The 17696-nt window shown below is 32.6% G+C and overlaps 1 protein-coding gene across 1 annotated transcript in view; it reads right to left on the reverse strand.

The window, feature by feature from the left end:
• LOC129227292 (synaptotagmin-7-like) overlaps positions 1–17696 on the reverse strand; it is a 280815-nt gene that overhangs the window by 54127 nt on the left and 208992 nt on the right. The window contains exon 5 of the mRNA XM_054861830.1: positions 3753–3869. Within this exon, the coding sequence (XP_054717805.1) occupies positions 3753–3869 (117 nt within the window). The remainder of the gene's footprint in view (positions 1–3752; positions 3870–17696) is intronic.

The raw sequence follows: 17696 nt of genomic DNA on the forward strand, positions 1-17696 counted from the left end.
GTCTAATTGTAGAGATTGACATAGTAGAAGTTTAGTCAAACAATCGGAAATTTAATTCATTAATTATAGATTTTTAAAAATTCAAGAATCAAAGGGAGGTAATCATGTTTAAAAAAAAAAATAATAAAGCACCAAAGAAACGAAAAAGCAACGCGCAAATACTTAAATCTGATAATAAAAATAATGTTAAAACTTTTAACAGTAGCAAACTAGCATGCAACCAATAATGCAAAACCTTCTTTATTTAAATTTAACATCCTGCATTTAGTAACATTGGTTATATCAGCAAAATACCATATCATTAAACGTAATACGCTTTCGTTAAATATAAATGAGTTTTCCACTTATTGCTTAAATAATTCGATTAAATACGAGGGAAAAACATTTATATAGCACTTTTTATTCTAACAATGATTTTCCTGCACATTTATTTTTGATAGCATTTTTATAATATCTTATCGTTATCTTTAAAAAAATTAAATCCCATTTAATCCTTTTCCGCTTGTCATTGAAACAAAAATCTCTTTAATAGGTTCCGTGGGAAATTATTCTATCTTTATTATTTTTCATCATAAATTCTTTCAGAAAAGACAAATTTTAAATGCATTTTTAATTCAATGTAGTTTTCTATGGATCAAAAGCTAAATGAACAAGAAACTACTTAAAAACGCTCTAGAGATTCTGCCAAATTTTAATAACCTGAAAAAACTGCAACGTGTCTTTTAAAAAGATTTCACAATGGACAAATTTTTCCTTTGGAAAAAAAAGCGCCGAGTAATTTAAATTGGAGTTTAGATGATTACGCTTTGTGTGGTAAATGGCATGCGCGGTATAATTATGCTTTACATTAAACTGTTTATAATTTCGTTTTCAATTTTTTTTTCCTTTTTTTTAACTCATTAAGCATTATTTCCAATTATAGCTTCTTATATATATATATATATGTAAAAACAGCAAATAGTATTTTAAAAAAATACGTCTATGGGGTTGTTTCCTTTAGTCAAAAGTAATACTTTGTGTCACTAAAATTGATACTATAAGCAAAAAAAAAAAAAAATAACATGGAATCAGAAAATACTTTCATTTCCCCAACAGTTATTTTTTTAATTAATTTTTTTAAAATGTCCGATTTTTGAAACAAGGCGTAGTCTTTATAACGTCACAAATGATGCACTTTGCCACATCTTTCTACCGCGATTCCACGTTATGATAATAAAGAAGTGAATTAGAATTGCGCTCTACGCTTGCTATCAACCATATCGTTGCCAATACACGTGAGTAAAGATGCGAATTAAATATTTTGTTCTGTGAATGGCAACACATTATGGCATTTCACCATTTGTGATGTCATCGCACAGAAGCATAAACATTGAAAGCGCGCCGATTTAAGTAATTTTTTAAAATTATTAAACTTAAACAAATCATTTAAAAAATGGTCAGATCCTATGTTTTTAAGCATGTCCTTTCAGACAGAAAAAACTTTTAAAATTTTGGAAACGACCCCATTGTAGCGTTGAACATTTTTTTTTTTTAATTTGAAACTTCTCTGCAGTTCATAACTATTGTCTACAACTAAGTGAAGACGTTTCTTCAATATCTTATCGACATTTCCCTAAACTTTTATGCGTCGAAAATCGAGTGTGAAACATTCATAGGTTGATTTGAAACTAATATCAGGTTCTTCCATAATAAAGGAGAAATACTTTTCTTCTTTTCAGAAAAATGGCAACTTTCGCACACAATAGCATCCTACCTTAAATATTTATTATGATACGTTTTAGGTGTTTGAATTTTATCGGATCAAGATAGTCACCACAAACAGGCTAAAAAAGATTTATTTTTTTTTCAGTTTCAAAACTATTGTTTCTTTAAACGTATTATATAAAATTTTGGGCCTTTTAATTTCTTTAGGAATCCATTTTTTAGAAAAGAAGATTTATTGTAGGAGAAAATTATGAGGGAAAATTAATAAAAGTTTCATTTACATGATAATATCTATTTTGCCTCACATTTTCCAAAAATAAATTGTTAATGAATCGTTTGCTTCATTGTTGATCATATCATGTTTACTTCTTTAATTTATATGGTAAAAATATGATTTTTGCAAATATCATTAAACAATTTCCATGAAATTAAGCTTATTTGCTAGTTTGATCAAATTCACATATTTATAAAAGCTTAATTTTTCTTCATATTAGCGAAATGATGCAAATAGTTTTAGTTTTGAAAAATAAAAAATCTCGAAAACAACTTGTCTTTTGACTTTTGAAACAAAGAGTAAAATTCTTCCTTTACAAGTTCACGTTTTAACGAAAATTTAGTTTACTCTGAGGGGAATGTGTTTTTCGATTCAATATGAAATATACGAAACTGAATTATCTTAATACTAGAAAAGCTCTTAAATGGAAAGCTTCAACGAGTTTACTTCTTGTATTTTCCTTTTTGTCGCTGCTTCACAAAATGTATTCATTCAGATTACTGACAAAAATTGCTTTTTATTCTAAAACATAATTGCTAGGTTGGTTTTTCAAGAAATATGAGAAAAAATATCGATTTCATTTATGTAATAAAAATGAATTTTCTTTCACATTTTCAAATATAATACACGAAATTGCCTTTTCTATTGCTGCTGCATACTGGTTAATAGCTATTTGCAGACCCAATGGCCCATAGTTGCCAGACCCATTCCCCATGGTCTAGTAACCATTCATTGTTCCTTACCTTCAGAATGCACCATTAGAGCTTCTTTGAACAGGGTGATCAATGATCATTCATCTGCTAAGCAATACGGAACTTCCCGGGAAAATGCAGAGTGTCCGAAAAGTCCTTGACCCAATTTAAAAATTCATAGAAAAACAAAGAAATGTCGTATGAGTATGTAGTTTGCCCCATAATACTTCACGGGTTCAAGAATTTTTCATGACATCGTAAAGAATGAAAAAAGAAAAAAAAAATAAAGGAAAGGAAAAGAAATGTAATTACAGGTAATCGCTGTATCGTCATAGTAAGAAAAGCAAATGCCATGTGATCATTTTATAAAACTGAAAACAAAAACCCTTCGATACGAAATTCAATGTGTTTTACCGTTTGTGGACATGGGAGGAACTTGGGTACCGTTTAGTTCTGGTTCGAGCAATATTCGGTGCACACATTGAAATGTGGCAATGAAAAGTATTGCTTTCTGTTTCATAAAAAAAAAAAAAAAAAAAAAAATATGTGCAACTAAATGATTAAACATCAACCATGATATTTGTTTTCTTTATTGTGATGATACAGCTATTACCAACAAATATATAACTATAATTTTTTCTTTTTATTTTTCCCTTTTTCATTTTTTACAATGTCATAAAAAATATTTGAACCTGTAAATTAATATGGCGCAAAACCGCATATTCATACGACATCACTTTGCCTTTGTTTGAATTTTAAAATATGTCTTTAAGGACTTTACGGACACTGTGTATTATTTATCTGAACAACTCCAAAATCTTTTTTTTTTCGACGTAGGTGTGCACGTTACTTAGTTCATATTCAACTAATACATATTTTACTAAAATTAATTTTTGATATTAAAACACTACTAAAACACTCGAACATCAGCTTTTTTTTTATAGGCACATATAAACAAAAACTCCCGAGTGACAACTATTTACTTTATTGTCTAGTAACAGAAATAGCAAATTAAGTGAAACTTATCAACTTTAAAAAATATGATTATTTTCTCGAATCTTGAATATCATTTTCAAACTTACCTTCAAAATAAAATGTTTCATTCCACCGTGGGTTTAGCGTGCGATGCTTCACTTTTGTTTCAAGTTTTCTTTTTTTATCCGGTAGGAGTGTAACTTTCACGTATGGGTCGCTTGTTCCTAAAACAGGAATAAAAAGTGAATCAAAACTAACGGGCAGGGCAAATATAGGGGAAGGTTGCCGTCAATGAACCACATAACACTTTTGACCTTTTTAGGAAGTAGTTCAGAGTCAAACTTAAAATTGACGATAGGAATAATTACTCAGTATATTTATCTTTTCATAAAAATATTTGCTTTTATGTTAAATGTATTCAATAAAGAATAAAAATTAAAAAAAATATATTTTAGCATGTGGTCTATTCATGGGAACCAGTCGCTATGGATAGACCATTGAGTTTCCATCGATGGACTAAATTCTAAATAAGAAAATCGAACCGTAAAATATAAATAGTTAACACTACACACAGGAGATAAACAAACACTACAAATAATAGTAAGTTAGTCAAAATGAGATTTTTTTTTAATCACAGGAGAAGCAGAAAAACCCCTCGGGAATCACACAACACAGCTGTTTTCACCACACATCACTCACCACTTGATATTTTCTAACACGTGCCATTAGCCAAAATTTCATGAGGCCTCTTTTGAACAAGTGGGAGTCCTTTTTCATCCCAATTCTAAAATTTGGATCCACAAAGATTTTACTTGACGACAAGGATTTTGCTATAGCACGTTGCATGCCCTCAGTTATCCACTGAGGGCCCTACTTATTTTTGTATTTTTCTCGAACATACTTGAAACTGTATTAAAATTTACTTTAACAAATACTAAATCGACTACACAAGTTTTTAAATTGAAAATATAATAACTGAGGGGAGTTTCCAAAACAGTTTTTAAAAATATTTTTTCATCATTATTACACTTATTTAAAAATACTTATCAATTATTGAAGATAATTGGACTGAAACTTTAAATAAAATTGTTAAGGCTCCATGAACTAACCACTTTGTTAGCTGGTTCATTCATAGAAACACCTGGAGGTTCAATGATAGCAACTGCGTCAGTTTGAATGCTTTGATAATTGCCACTGCTGTGGCGATTCATGATGAAACTTTAAATATGGGGAATTGTACTTGAAAATGCACTCTTTTAAGTCAATGTTCCCATTTAGTTGTTCAGTAATATTCAAAGCATGTAATAACAAAATGTAAATGTCAATCATTAGTAAGTGAACAGTAGAAATCTTACTTGGACGTTTAACAATATGATGTAGGGTCTGGTGGGGGAAAGTGGTCAATGGGGTAAAGTGGTCATACGTCAAATAAATGGCTATAGCTTGGAAATATATGTTCGAATGAATGTAAAAATTTTACTTTAGAGTAAGGCAGTTAGAAACTACATTTTGAATACGAAATTTTACAACTGGCAAAATTTAATTCGGTAAAAAAAAATATTTTGCGTGAATATGAAAAATTTTAAAATCTAAACACCTGTTTTAACATTCTTGGGAAATTTTGTTTGTTAGAATTTGAAACAGATTGACTATACAGGAAGCTTCCTACATGTCTCAAGAACTCTTACTCATTAGCAGTTAGCTGAATCTATTTTAGATAATTTTTTAGAACAATTTAAGTAAGATGGGGTAAAGTGGTCATAATATTAGGCTTAACGAATATTGTTCTTCTAATGTCACTTAATCTTTAGGTATAAGGAAGATGCATATTAATTTTACTTAAAATGTATTTTTTTACAGTAAACGGGGTTAAATATACGAGTATATGCGTATATATACGCATATATACTCTTGTAGACATGTACATAGACGTATTCACATAAATGCGCCAATAAATACGTATTTGGGTATCTGTAAGTATTTTTAATCCATACAGCTATACATTCTACTATACACGTATATGCTCGCTTATATTCGTATATATAAGAACACTTATATACTCAGGTAGACACGCATATACGCATACGTACTCGAGTAGACACATACATACAAGCCTGTGATATAAAGATATACAGGGTGAGTTTATATTCTTGAGCAAATTATTAAAAGGTGTTAGAGGAGAGAATAAAGAGCAAGAATCAATAAGGAAATATGGTCAAAAACACAATGCTGACGCGCTACATGCACGCAAAGTGAGAATACGTGTGTGTTGTGTAAATACAATTTTACACAACATTTTATTACTTAAGAAAATTTTAAAGCGATTGATGAAATTTGCGGCCTTCGGCTGTAATACAAGCGTCGCATTCACAGATCCCTCTCTGTTGCAATAACGAGACTTTTGAAAAACTTTCATCAGCCGCTGCGCCTTTGTTGCGATACGTGTATTAAAGCTACTACAGACCGTAACTTTCAACAACTGCTCTAAATATTTCTTAAAAACTAAAATGTTAGGTGAAATCATCTTTGTGCAACAAATTTGTGCCCTGCTTTGCATCCATCAGTTTCTGGCTTCGTGTGCATGTAGCGCGTCAGTGATTATAACGTCCTAATGATTCTTTGCTTCTTATCCTCCCCTCTCACACCCCTTTGATTTTGCCCAAGAGCTTAGATTCACTCTGTAGGCCAACATGTATATAAGCGTATATTCTCGTGTATACATACATGTACTAGTGTATACACGTAAATGTACGTCTATACAGGTATATAATCGTGTTTACACGTATACGTGCGTATGTACTCATGCTTCCATATAATATATACGTGAGTAGACGCACTGGATGTATCCACGAATTAACTCGTGTATACTCGTATATGTACGTATGTACACTTATATATGCGTATATACGTCTACTATACACATATATACTCAAATATGCACGTATTTTCTCGAGATACAAGTGCATACGCGCATATGATGTTCGTTTATACGCGTATATACTCGTATATACACATGACACGTACATATACGTAACACGTATGTACATGTGACACGTATGTACTCATGTAGACACGTATACACTCCTGTAGATAATCACGTATGCATGCTTATATACTCGTATATACACGTATATACTTGAGTAGGCACGTGCATGCATGTATCCGATGTATACATGTATCTACTCGTGTATAACACGACACGTATATATTCGTGTATACACGCATGTACTCGTGAATATACTTGTAACTATAAAAACAACTGAAATATACAAGTATTAGGGTTCTTTATAATGGTTTTGCATCTATTTTTAACTATGACCACTTTACCCCATGCTATGACCACTTTCCCCCACCCCATGGGGTAAAGTGGTCATAAAAACATAGGAAAAAGAAAGTTCTATAAAACTACTAAAATCAATACTTTTCTTCCTAAAATTCAATGTACCGTGTTCTTTAATAATGCAATGTAAAATAACAACAAAAAAAGTTGAAATGTTTAAAGAATTTGTTGCATTTATTATCCACCTAAGTTGGAAACCTACGATTTTATGACCATTTTACCCCACCAGACCCTATTGATTCAAGATCCTTGAAGATTCTGCATTGGACAGTTTTGAGACAAAAGAAGACACTAAAACATTTCGTGCCTTAGAAAACTCTGGTGGGGAAAATATCTTCAAAGTCCAGTCATGGGAACAAGTTTATTGATGCAACCTTCCCCCACATAAATTTTCTTTCAAATTTCAAATTAATAAAACGGCTAGCGTGTAGATTATTGGTACATTGGCGATAGAATGGATTCAATGCTACTGGAATCTAATGATTTCCAGTTGGCTATATTCTGTAACGTATTGCAATCATATTAGCTGTTGCCACGTTTGGTCAAAGTAACAAAAAAGCTTCTATTTAGTGACATTACACATTAATTTGTATTTTCAATTACTTTTAAAGGAATCAAGCGAATAAAAAATATTTAAATCTCCATTAAATGAGCCGTTTTCTTCCAAATAATCATACTAAGCCAGTATCATGTGAAATAATCCGCCAAAAGCCATTCAGTAACTTTAAAAGTTTAAAATAATCCACCAACTAAAGTAAACACCGTTGAAAGCTTAATGAATGCAAACTAGTTTGTTATTCTCATGAAATTAAAAAGACAATACAAGATCCATGGAATCTGAAATGATGAGCTAATATGGCGGTAGCGTAAACGATATTTTTCTGTTTTCGCCAAGGTAGAAAATGAAGAAACCGCCAAGAACCTATGCACTCCAATTCTAAGCTCGTACTAAGAAGACATTTTTTCTTTAACATCAGTACGTTCTAATGCAAAAAGAAGTCGTCGAATTTATCTATTTGAAAATAAAAACTCAATTTTCTGTTAAGTAGCTTGCATATTTACCTGTTAAGCATTTTTAACCATACGCTTTAACTAGTCATCAAACGAACGTTAATTGCAAAAAAATATCCTATGCACAAATTTTGCTTGGGATTGATGGATCAAACTTGTTGAGTACAAAACACTTTTGAACTTCCGGACATTAAACTGCAATCAGAGCGTTGATTTGTGCATTAATTGTTTCGGCACAAAGATAAACGTTTTGCCTCACAGGCGTTAATTTGCGTAAATTTCTAATTAAAAATGTTTGTTCGTCAGCTAAATTGCGTTCACTTTTCTGACCAACTAAGTTAAAAAAGAACTAGGAGCTTTGCTATTTACGAGTTTAAAACTGAAATACGTGACTAATATTTTTTTTCAGTAGGAAATTAAGGATAGGCGTTCTCATCGTTGTCTACAAAATAGAATTTTGTGATTCTTAAAAAAAAGGCAAAACAACAGTTTAATAAACGATAGTAATTTTAAACTCTTGTGAGAGACACGTACTTCATACAGAGATAATTTGATGACATTTTTAGGGCTAGGGGATACGGGGGGTACTTCCTTGTAATTATTGTTCGAAAAACAGTTTTAGACGATTTTAGTTGATGTTAAGGCGAGGACAAATTAGGGATCATCTCCAGAAACTTATGGTTATTGAAACTCCAAAAAATGTAATTTTAGTCGACTTTGGATGATGTTAAGGACTTTTCAATGCTCTCTCTCGGAGATTTTTCGAAATTGAAGCAAAAATTCAAGATCCTTTATGTTTCTGGTGACTGAGGGAGGGGGGGAGGGGTCTTTCCTTCGGAAATTTTTTGAAGTTGTCGCTTTAAAAATTTAGTTCTCGACAATCTTCAGTTACGTTTGGGGAGTAGTTTTCTCCCTTTTAAATTGTAATAATTAATGTATGTATTTATCTTATTTGGAAAATATTTCGACTCATTTCTTTTCCCGTCGAGGGTTTAAATGTCACTTTTCTTAAGAGAAAGGGGGATCCTTCAGGGCAGAAAGCAGTCCCTTGCCACTCCGAAATATGTTACTGCTGGGTGAAATAAGTACTGGGTATGCTAGAGAGTTGGGCTGATCCAGGGAATGCTCCATACCTAGCAAAATACTTACTTTTTGAAAAAAAAATTCTACCGAAAAATCAGTGAAATATTTTACTCAAAAATCATATAATGCTATATAATAATTTGATTTTCATATTGCCATTTCTCTTGCTGTTATACTCCAGGCGAAATCCATACCTGCTAACCCCTTAGTACGCCACTGCTGTAAAAGCCCATTTCGGTATTTGTGAAGTAAAAACCAAAGATCATATCTTTGGTAAAACTAAGACAACAGTAAAATTTCGCTGCTGCATAGCTTTTAACTATGCTATTTTCCAATTTACTTATACGTATTAACGCTAAAACTTAGTTATTAACATCAACATGTAACTTATTAATATAAAACGTTTTATTTCGCACTGTAAAAACAATTCAGAAATGTTCCTGGAATATAATAGGCAGATGATGTGCTCAATTTCTGCCAGTAACATATCTTGCAAAAACCAGGAACGTTTTCCCCTAATATTCAGTAACCTTTCTGAAATTATATCGGAAAACACTTAAAAATTCAGAAATCTTCCCGTTTGAAACCAGTCGGGTCTCTGGAACTGTAGAGTAAACTTTGAAAGGTATAATATAATTGCTTGGCCCCTTCCTGATTTACTCAGAAAGTTCCACAAGTACTGCAAACATGGCCACAGCTAAGCGAGAATTGCAAGCAGGTATCAAGAATTTTACTCGCCTGCAACTCTTGCAAAGCAGCGTAGTCCATACATTATTCGCTCCCTTTAGGAGCTTAATCAGCATGGACGAGCCGTAAGTAACCAGAAGCCGATTCACATTATAAATACGCAAAGTTAATCTTTAAACTGGGAGCTAAAAATATTTTTTATGTCAGTGAGAAGTGTGCGGTAGTGCAATTTGTAGCAATTCAGGAAACTTTTTGACAATGATACTTGATTTTTCCAGGAAGTGGATTAAAACCATTGAAATACTGTCACGTTACACGGAAATACTCATTAACGTTTCGAAATTTTTTTACAGTGCGTAGTTGGAGAGATTCGTTGTGACAGGGAAATGGTATCGGAGATGGTATCGTTCGATAGCAGTATACGTGTCATTTGCAGTAGTTGCAATGGCGTGGCGTGGCGAACATCATCATGTGTTATGGAGGAGGATATTCAAAATAATAGTTCTGTGGCTATTACTCAGCGAGAATACAAACAAGGTGGTTAGTTGAATCAACTTGCCAGAAAAGCTCCTGTCAACTAGTTGATTGGCATTTTTTGATGTCTTCAAACGAGGGAACTTAGTTTAAATCAACTTTTCTTCTAATAAGCTGAATTTATTCATGCAACTGATCCGCAACGCTGTTGAAACTGAACCGAGTTGACTAAACTATACTTTACTCTTGAGTAGAGCGAACGCTAAGCAATGTCTCGATGAGATGAATCAACTAAAAAGGTGATTGAACTGGTCGGGTTGAGAATGGTAACGGCATATGTGCCTAGTGTTGAGTTTACTGTCATGTGAAGGATGCCGGACGTTTCCTTCACTTTCCTACCTAGTTACACATTCTAATAACCGCCCGTTCGAAAGTAGATTCAACTAAGTTGACTCGTGTGAATGACGGTTTAGAGCCTAAGATAATTGAGATATAGACAAGCTATTCCATTCAGTCACTTATGTATGCGCTGAAGCAGGAGTAAAGGCGTCAAGTTTTATGACTCGGGGCGAAGATCAAATAATTTCGCCGCCGTGTACCACGTTGTTAGGTCACCAGTCCTTTGGCGTTCGGTGTTTTTTTCCTCTGTCGCTATTCTACAAAAGAGCAACTTTTAGAGCTATTTTTAAAATGGCATAACTCAACAACTTACTGTAGAAATTGGAAAAAAAAAAACCACGTATCCATGAATCAGTAAACTATGCGAATGCGGGTGACAGAAAAAAAAATGTGCCAAAACATTTCAAGCAGAAGGTAAAAAAATTTAAATTGACGACTATTAAAATCCCTGAGAGATTTAGTGTAGCTCTGGCAAAACGTCTTCCGTGCACTGTAAAAACGATTCAGAAACGTTCCTGGAAAATAATAGGCAGCTGATGTGCCCAATTTCTTCCAGTAACATATCTTGGAAAAATCAGGAACGTTTCCCGCTAAAAGTCAGTAACCTTTCTGAAATTGACCTTGAAACTTTCTGAACAAATGCGAAATCTCCCCAGTTAAAACCAGTCATGTCTCTAGAACCTTCTCGCAAAATTAAGTAGGTTTAGTACCTTCCGGATTTACCAAGAAGGCTCCATAGAAATCAGAGCGACCACGGCCAAAGCTACCCAAGAAGGAACCAGCCATATCTCTTGCCTACAGTTCCTGCCTTGCAAAGCTGTAGCCATCCATTGACTTTTTCGCTCATCATTAAGAGCTTAGTCAACCTGTACAGGCCTTAAGCAACCACAGGCCGATACACTTAATAAATGCGCTCATTCAATCTTTAAACTGGTTACTAAAAATATTTTCCACAACAGTAAAAAGTCTGCACGCGTGCAACTTGTAACGATTCAGGAAACTTTTTTGTGAAGATACTTGTTTTTACGGGGAAATAGGTGAAAACGTGTGAAATCCTGAGACGTTCCACGGAAATAACCAGTAACGTTTCGGATTTTTTTTTACAGTGTGGAAGAAGGCAGTCACGCGGCCATCCCTCACTTTCTTCCAGAAGATTCCTGCTTCAACAACCACACCCACTTGCCGTATCTATGTGTTAATGATCTAAGCTTAGAGCCACAGGTAATGTACGGAAAACAAAAACGCCAGGCCGATATCAGACTGTGACAACGCCAAAAAATGCGGTGCATGTGAAAGCATCCATACAGGAATCCCAAAAGCAATTAGTACTTACACGTGCAGCTGCTTTGCAATCATCTAGTTGATAAGAAGTGAAAGAAAAATCATGCACAATTAACTTTATAACATGAATAGTTTTTATAGCCGAAACGGATGTTATCAATTTAGCTGCACTGTAAAAAAGTTCCGAAGCGATGTTGAGTATTTCTTTGTGACATTTCGGGATTTCAGTGGTTTTTATCCACTTCCTGGAAAAATCAAGTATCATTGTCAAAAAGATTCCTGAATTACTACAAGTCGTACGAATGCAGACTTCTCACTGTTATGAAAAATATTTTTAGCTCCCAGTTTAAAAATTAACTGAGCTCGTTTATAAAGTGTATCGGCTTCATTTAGATTACGGCTCGTCCAGACTGATTAATCTCCCAAAGGGAGCGATAGGTCCAGGTACTTCGTAGTTTTGCAAGAATTGTAGGCAAGTAAAGTTCTCGATACTTGTTTGCAGCTCTGTCCTTAGCTTGGGCCATGTTTGAAATACTACTTTTGGAACTTCCTTGATAAATCAGGAAGGTGCAAAACTCTTATATTACAATAACCTAATTTTGCTCTAAGTTTCAGAGGCACAATTGGCGTTAAGCGGGAAGAGTTCTGAATTTTTCAGAAAGATTCAAGGATAACTTCAGGAAGGTTACTGTCTTTAAGCGGAAAACGTTCCTGGTTTTTTTAAGATATTTACTGGCTGAAATTGAACATATCAGCTGCCCATTACATTCCAGGAACGTTTCTGGATTGTTTCTACAGTGTGGAGTCGTACGGAAACGCTAGCTGAGTAGTATACTGCCGTGTGCAGATAAAGGGCAATAACTGAAAAGTTTTCATTTTTGTCATCTATTGTGCGTTCGTTATCTTTATTCCACAAGCTCCCTTATTTGATTTCCGCTGAAAAAAATCCGCGAAAAAAGAACGTCAAATTCCAACATTTTCCTATTGTTAATATTGAATCCACCACACATACCTTCAAATGTCTTGAAAACTCATTTATGCAGATACTGACGTTTACCTGCACACGGCAATATACTAAGAGCTACCAATGCAGTTATACCTCTTCACAACAAACGATGATGTTCACCGCGACAGTCTATTAATTCTTTTATATATAACAGCAGGACTACCCCCACTCAATTTTAAACTCTGTACACCAGCTCGAGTATATTCGGGCTTGCTGCCAGAAGGGAGAGTGATTTCTGTACAGGTAACGGATGTTGCTATTAACCTGGAATGTATGTAGAAGAATGTGAGGTCAAGTGAAATGGAAAATTAGTTTGTATTAGGGACACCGATCTGTTAAAATTTTAACCAGGTAGCAACAAATGTAGTCTATTCCAGTCAAGAAAAAGTTACCTCTCAAGCTCAAAACATAACATAAATACAAGCAATTTTCAAACACGGATACTCACATAGTAATATATTATTGAAAATTTAAAAAATTATTTTTATTAGTATAGAATGGTAAAATTATTGGTTAGTAACATTTTATGTATTTGTTCTGATCTATGGATATTTAATGCGTTATTCATTTATATAGTAGAAAGCTTATTTGTACCATTAATAAAGTACATGCGGGGCAAAGTGAATGGAGCAAAAGAAAAATAGTTCATTTCGTTTACTTTTTCAGTCATTCATTAAATCACTTAGCATTTATTTATTTATTTACATTTCTTCATTTAACAATTTATTTGTTTATTCATTTATTCACTTATTTTCTTATACATCCAATATTTTGTGCGCTTTCACTCATATATTTTTTGCTCATATATTGTTTTTTTATTTATTTATTCATTTATTGTTTAGTTAAATTTTCGATAATACATTCTTTCTTTCTTTTATTTACTCATTAATTTGAGCAAAAATATTTTTAATAATCGACTAGAGAATATTTCATTTAAAAACAATATTTCATTTTTCGCTTTGCCCCATAAAAAAGTTAACATTTTCGATTTTTTTCGGGTACAAATTTATTGCCGAAAATAAAAAATGATCTTTCAAGGCAAGTTTTGTAATAAAATACATTGTTCTTTCTTTAAGTACTGTAATTTTCAAAACAAATGTCGAATTTGCTCCTTTTGAAAAAGGTAAAGTTTCTTATTTTTTTTCTCTTTGCCCTCAAATCCCCTAAATGAAATGTCAGTTGATTTCCATTTAAAATACCTATGTTTTATGGCACAGTTGAAAAGCTTATACCCAAGGATTTATTTTGCTGCACGTTGTAAAAATCAGTTGTTCAATTTTACATGTATCTCCAACTGTCAATCTTTTTATGTGCTAATCTCGATATATATGCATAAATATATACATTGGCTCCCAAAAGTGTTCGTACACTTTGAAATTTTTTAGAAAAACCAAAATAACTCCAAACTGAATTCGAATATGAAGTCCAATATTTTTTTACATCATTCTGATGTCATTCTAAATACAACCCATTGTTTTTTTTCAAAATATTGACGGATCTTCTTTTTAAAATGGGTCAAAAAACGAAGAGACAGAGAAATAACACGCAACAAAAGTCATCGTACATTCAAATATTTTCGAATAAATTCATGATTAAAATTATCATATGCCATTTTATTAATATTTTTGCATTGTGTTGACATCTAAGTCATTTGGCTTTAATTTTTTGTTTATTTATTTCTTAATATTGCGCTTATGACTGTAAAATGGCTGGTATTCGTAAAAAAAACACAAACACCAGTCGAAATTTGAATTTTTTCCGCACAGTAGCGGTAAATTGGTTTGAAATATTTCTAAATTAGTTATTTTATTCCATTCTATAGTAAAGTGCTTGATAAAATGCTTTAAAGAAAAGAATCGGACCCAAAACAAGGTAAGAAAAGGTCAAACGGCAAAGTTGACAAAGCGTGATCGGATATTTACAGTTAAAAAATTTATGAAAAATACACATTTGAATGCTGTAAAAGTTTTTGCAGAGTTAAATGAAAATTTTTATATTTAATTTTCCCCTAAAATTGTTCGCCAAGTTCTCTGATTAGCTGGATTAAATGGGACCTCTTCCCGCAGAAATTTTCTTGGCCGTGCGAAAAACAGAAAGCTTACGCTTTTCGTCGCAAAATCAATGATAAATAAGCTAAAAACGTTTTAGAATCACGTCTTACTTACAGATAAAAATTGAATCAACATTTTTGGTTAAATTGTTGTATAACTGTAAGTAGAAGAAAAAATTAGGAACTTAATATTAAGAAGTTATTTTTGGATCAGTTAGTCAGGATGGTGGAGGTTTTCTAGTGAGTGTTCTAGGGTGCATATCAGCATCAGGACTTGGTAGTTTGGAATTTTTTGATGAAGTAATGAATCATGCTGTTCCTTTAAATATTTTAAAAACCAATTTTGAACTCTTAGCCAAAAATTTGGTTATCGGAAACAACTTTATTTTTTTTCAAAATAACGATAAGAAGTACACAGCTTTCAACGTTTGCGTCTAGTGTCTCAAAAATTGTCCTAAAGTTTAGAAAATACCCCTTCAATCTACATATTTAAACTTAATGTAACATATTTAGAGATATCTGGAGGCTAGATTACGAAAATACGGCTTTGAAACGAAAATAGAGCTAGGAACAGAAGATTCGAAGTGTGGTTAAACACTTACTCAGAAATTACGCAAAAAAAAAGAAAGGAAAAGAATGAAATCTATTCCCAGACGTTTAAAAGGTGTTATGAATACTGTATGCTATTCTACTAATGAATAACTTAATCAAAAGTTAGATTATTCAATAATATATAGACATTTTATAGAGTGTACGAAGACTTTTGCGAGATAAAATTTCCGGCACTTTTTGGTTTTTGATTTAAAACAAATTAAGTTTTAATATTTTTTTAAAACTTTTCCTGTACTTTTGTTAAAAATTGATCATAGATCTTATAATTAAATACCTATTCCGAAATATTAATTCTAACCAATGGATTGGGGCCTATTTCGTTAAAAGTCGTAGGTGTACGAAGACTTTTGGGAGCCACTGTAGGTGCCCATTTACATATCCATAGCTGAAAGATAACTCAAAAGTAAATTTGTATAATATATTAAAACATCATAAATTTAAACTGTTTTTTAAATTCCACAACACACAACCTGTTTTTACATATCTTAGTCTACAATGTTCATTATGAGCTAAAAAGTTTTTAATAATTTTTTTGTGTTTAATTAAAAGATAAGAAACATGCAACATAGATATTCAATAACAGTGCAATGAGGCTCATGTGTATTTTATGTAAACTATTCACAGTGAAAATAAGCCCGAAAAAATAATATTTTAAAACAAGATCTCAAAAATAGCAAACATAATCCGCAGCAGTGCTCTCAGAATTATTGAGAAATCTCAAATCCCAGAAAGTATGTTTATTTTCCCCCTATATATTCCATAAATTTCTCCGAGTGCGAAATTTCTGTCTCTATTTTCCCGTCCCTTTTCGCAATCTCGACTACTTGACGATCGGAATATATTGACATATGGCTTCTCTTCAAGAAAAATCTTTTCAAATCCGTAATGCTCTCAATTCATTGGAGTGGAAAGTATCTCAAATATTTTCCCTCGGTTTTACCGCATTTGGAATAAGAATCTTTAAATAATATCTTATTTTGGTGCGGTTTGGTTTGCTGTGTGAATTCTAACTCGAAGATGAAAAAATAATTGGGAGCCAATTCTATCTGTGAAAGGAAGGTAACGCGATAACCTTCCGTTTATTTTAATCTTTTTACGTAGCCGTTATAGAGTAATTGAAAATTTAATGGTACAACTATCCATTCAGGACTTTTTTCAGATAATGTTCATCAGAAGAAGATATATTTTTTGTACATGAAATACACCACCAGCTCAGTCAATTCCAGACGAGGACTGCAGTTTCGGGCTTATTAGCAGTCATCAGCCCGGCATAGGGAAGTGACTGAGTTGGAGGTGGAAAACCTCTTAAAAAAGTAAAGAATGCCAAACGAACTGGTAGCTAATATAGAATTAGCACTGACCAGACGAGTGACCGAGGCAATGGTTCGGTTCAACTCGAAGATTAAGGTAAGGCATGGTATATTCAGTATCTTATTGAATATATTTTTTGTATTTTAACAACATTCGAGCGTTATTATTATTATCAATATTATTAATTTTACCATTATTAAAAATTATATTATTGGTATTATTATATTATTATTATTATTATTATTATTATATTAGTAGTATTATATTTGTATTAGTATTATATCATTATTGTTATTATTCTATTAGTTATATACTCTTTCTTGCTTCTACCTGCCTGACTTGGGGTGGTAACTACTGCTAAATACTCAGAGAACTTAATTAAAGTAGACCTTTTTTCAGAGAAAATCTAACCATTCGAATTTTTAATCACCCGAACCGGTAGGGTAGACCGGAGCACGTTTACCAGGATTTTTTTCAATGAATTTTCTAATATTTATGTTTTAACAGAGGAAATTTTAAACATTGTGGTTGTATGAAGCAGTTAAAGGAGTCAAAATTCGTATATTCAGTTGATGCGCAGCTTGTGTTTTTAACCGTAAAAAAAATATTTTTTTCTATCCAAGTCTTTTGCGTAAACTTGCCCCGAACGCGGGGCAAGTTTACGCATAGTAAAAATCCTAGCAAGGAGTAAGTGTATGAAATATTTGACCTAATTTAAATGTTTTGTTTACCTTAAAACACTTCAACAATAAGAAAATTGCACACAATTAATTAAAGAACATTTTACATGCATGAAG

Source organism: Uloborus diversus, chromosome 8 (genome assembly GCF_026930045.1).
Source record: "Uloborus diversus isolate 005 chromosome 8, Udiv.v.3.1, whole genome shotgun sequence".
Taxonomy (NCBI): Eukaryota; Metazoa; Arthropoda; class Arachnida; order Araneae; family Uloboridae; genus Uloborus; species Uloborus diversus.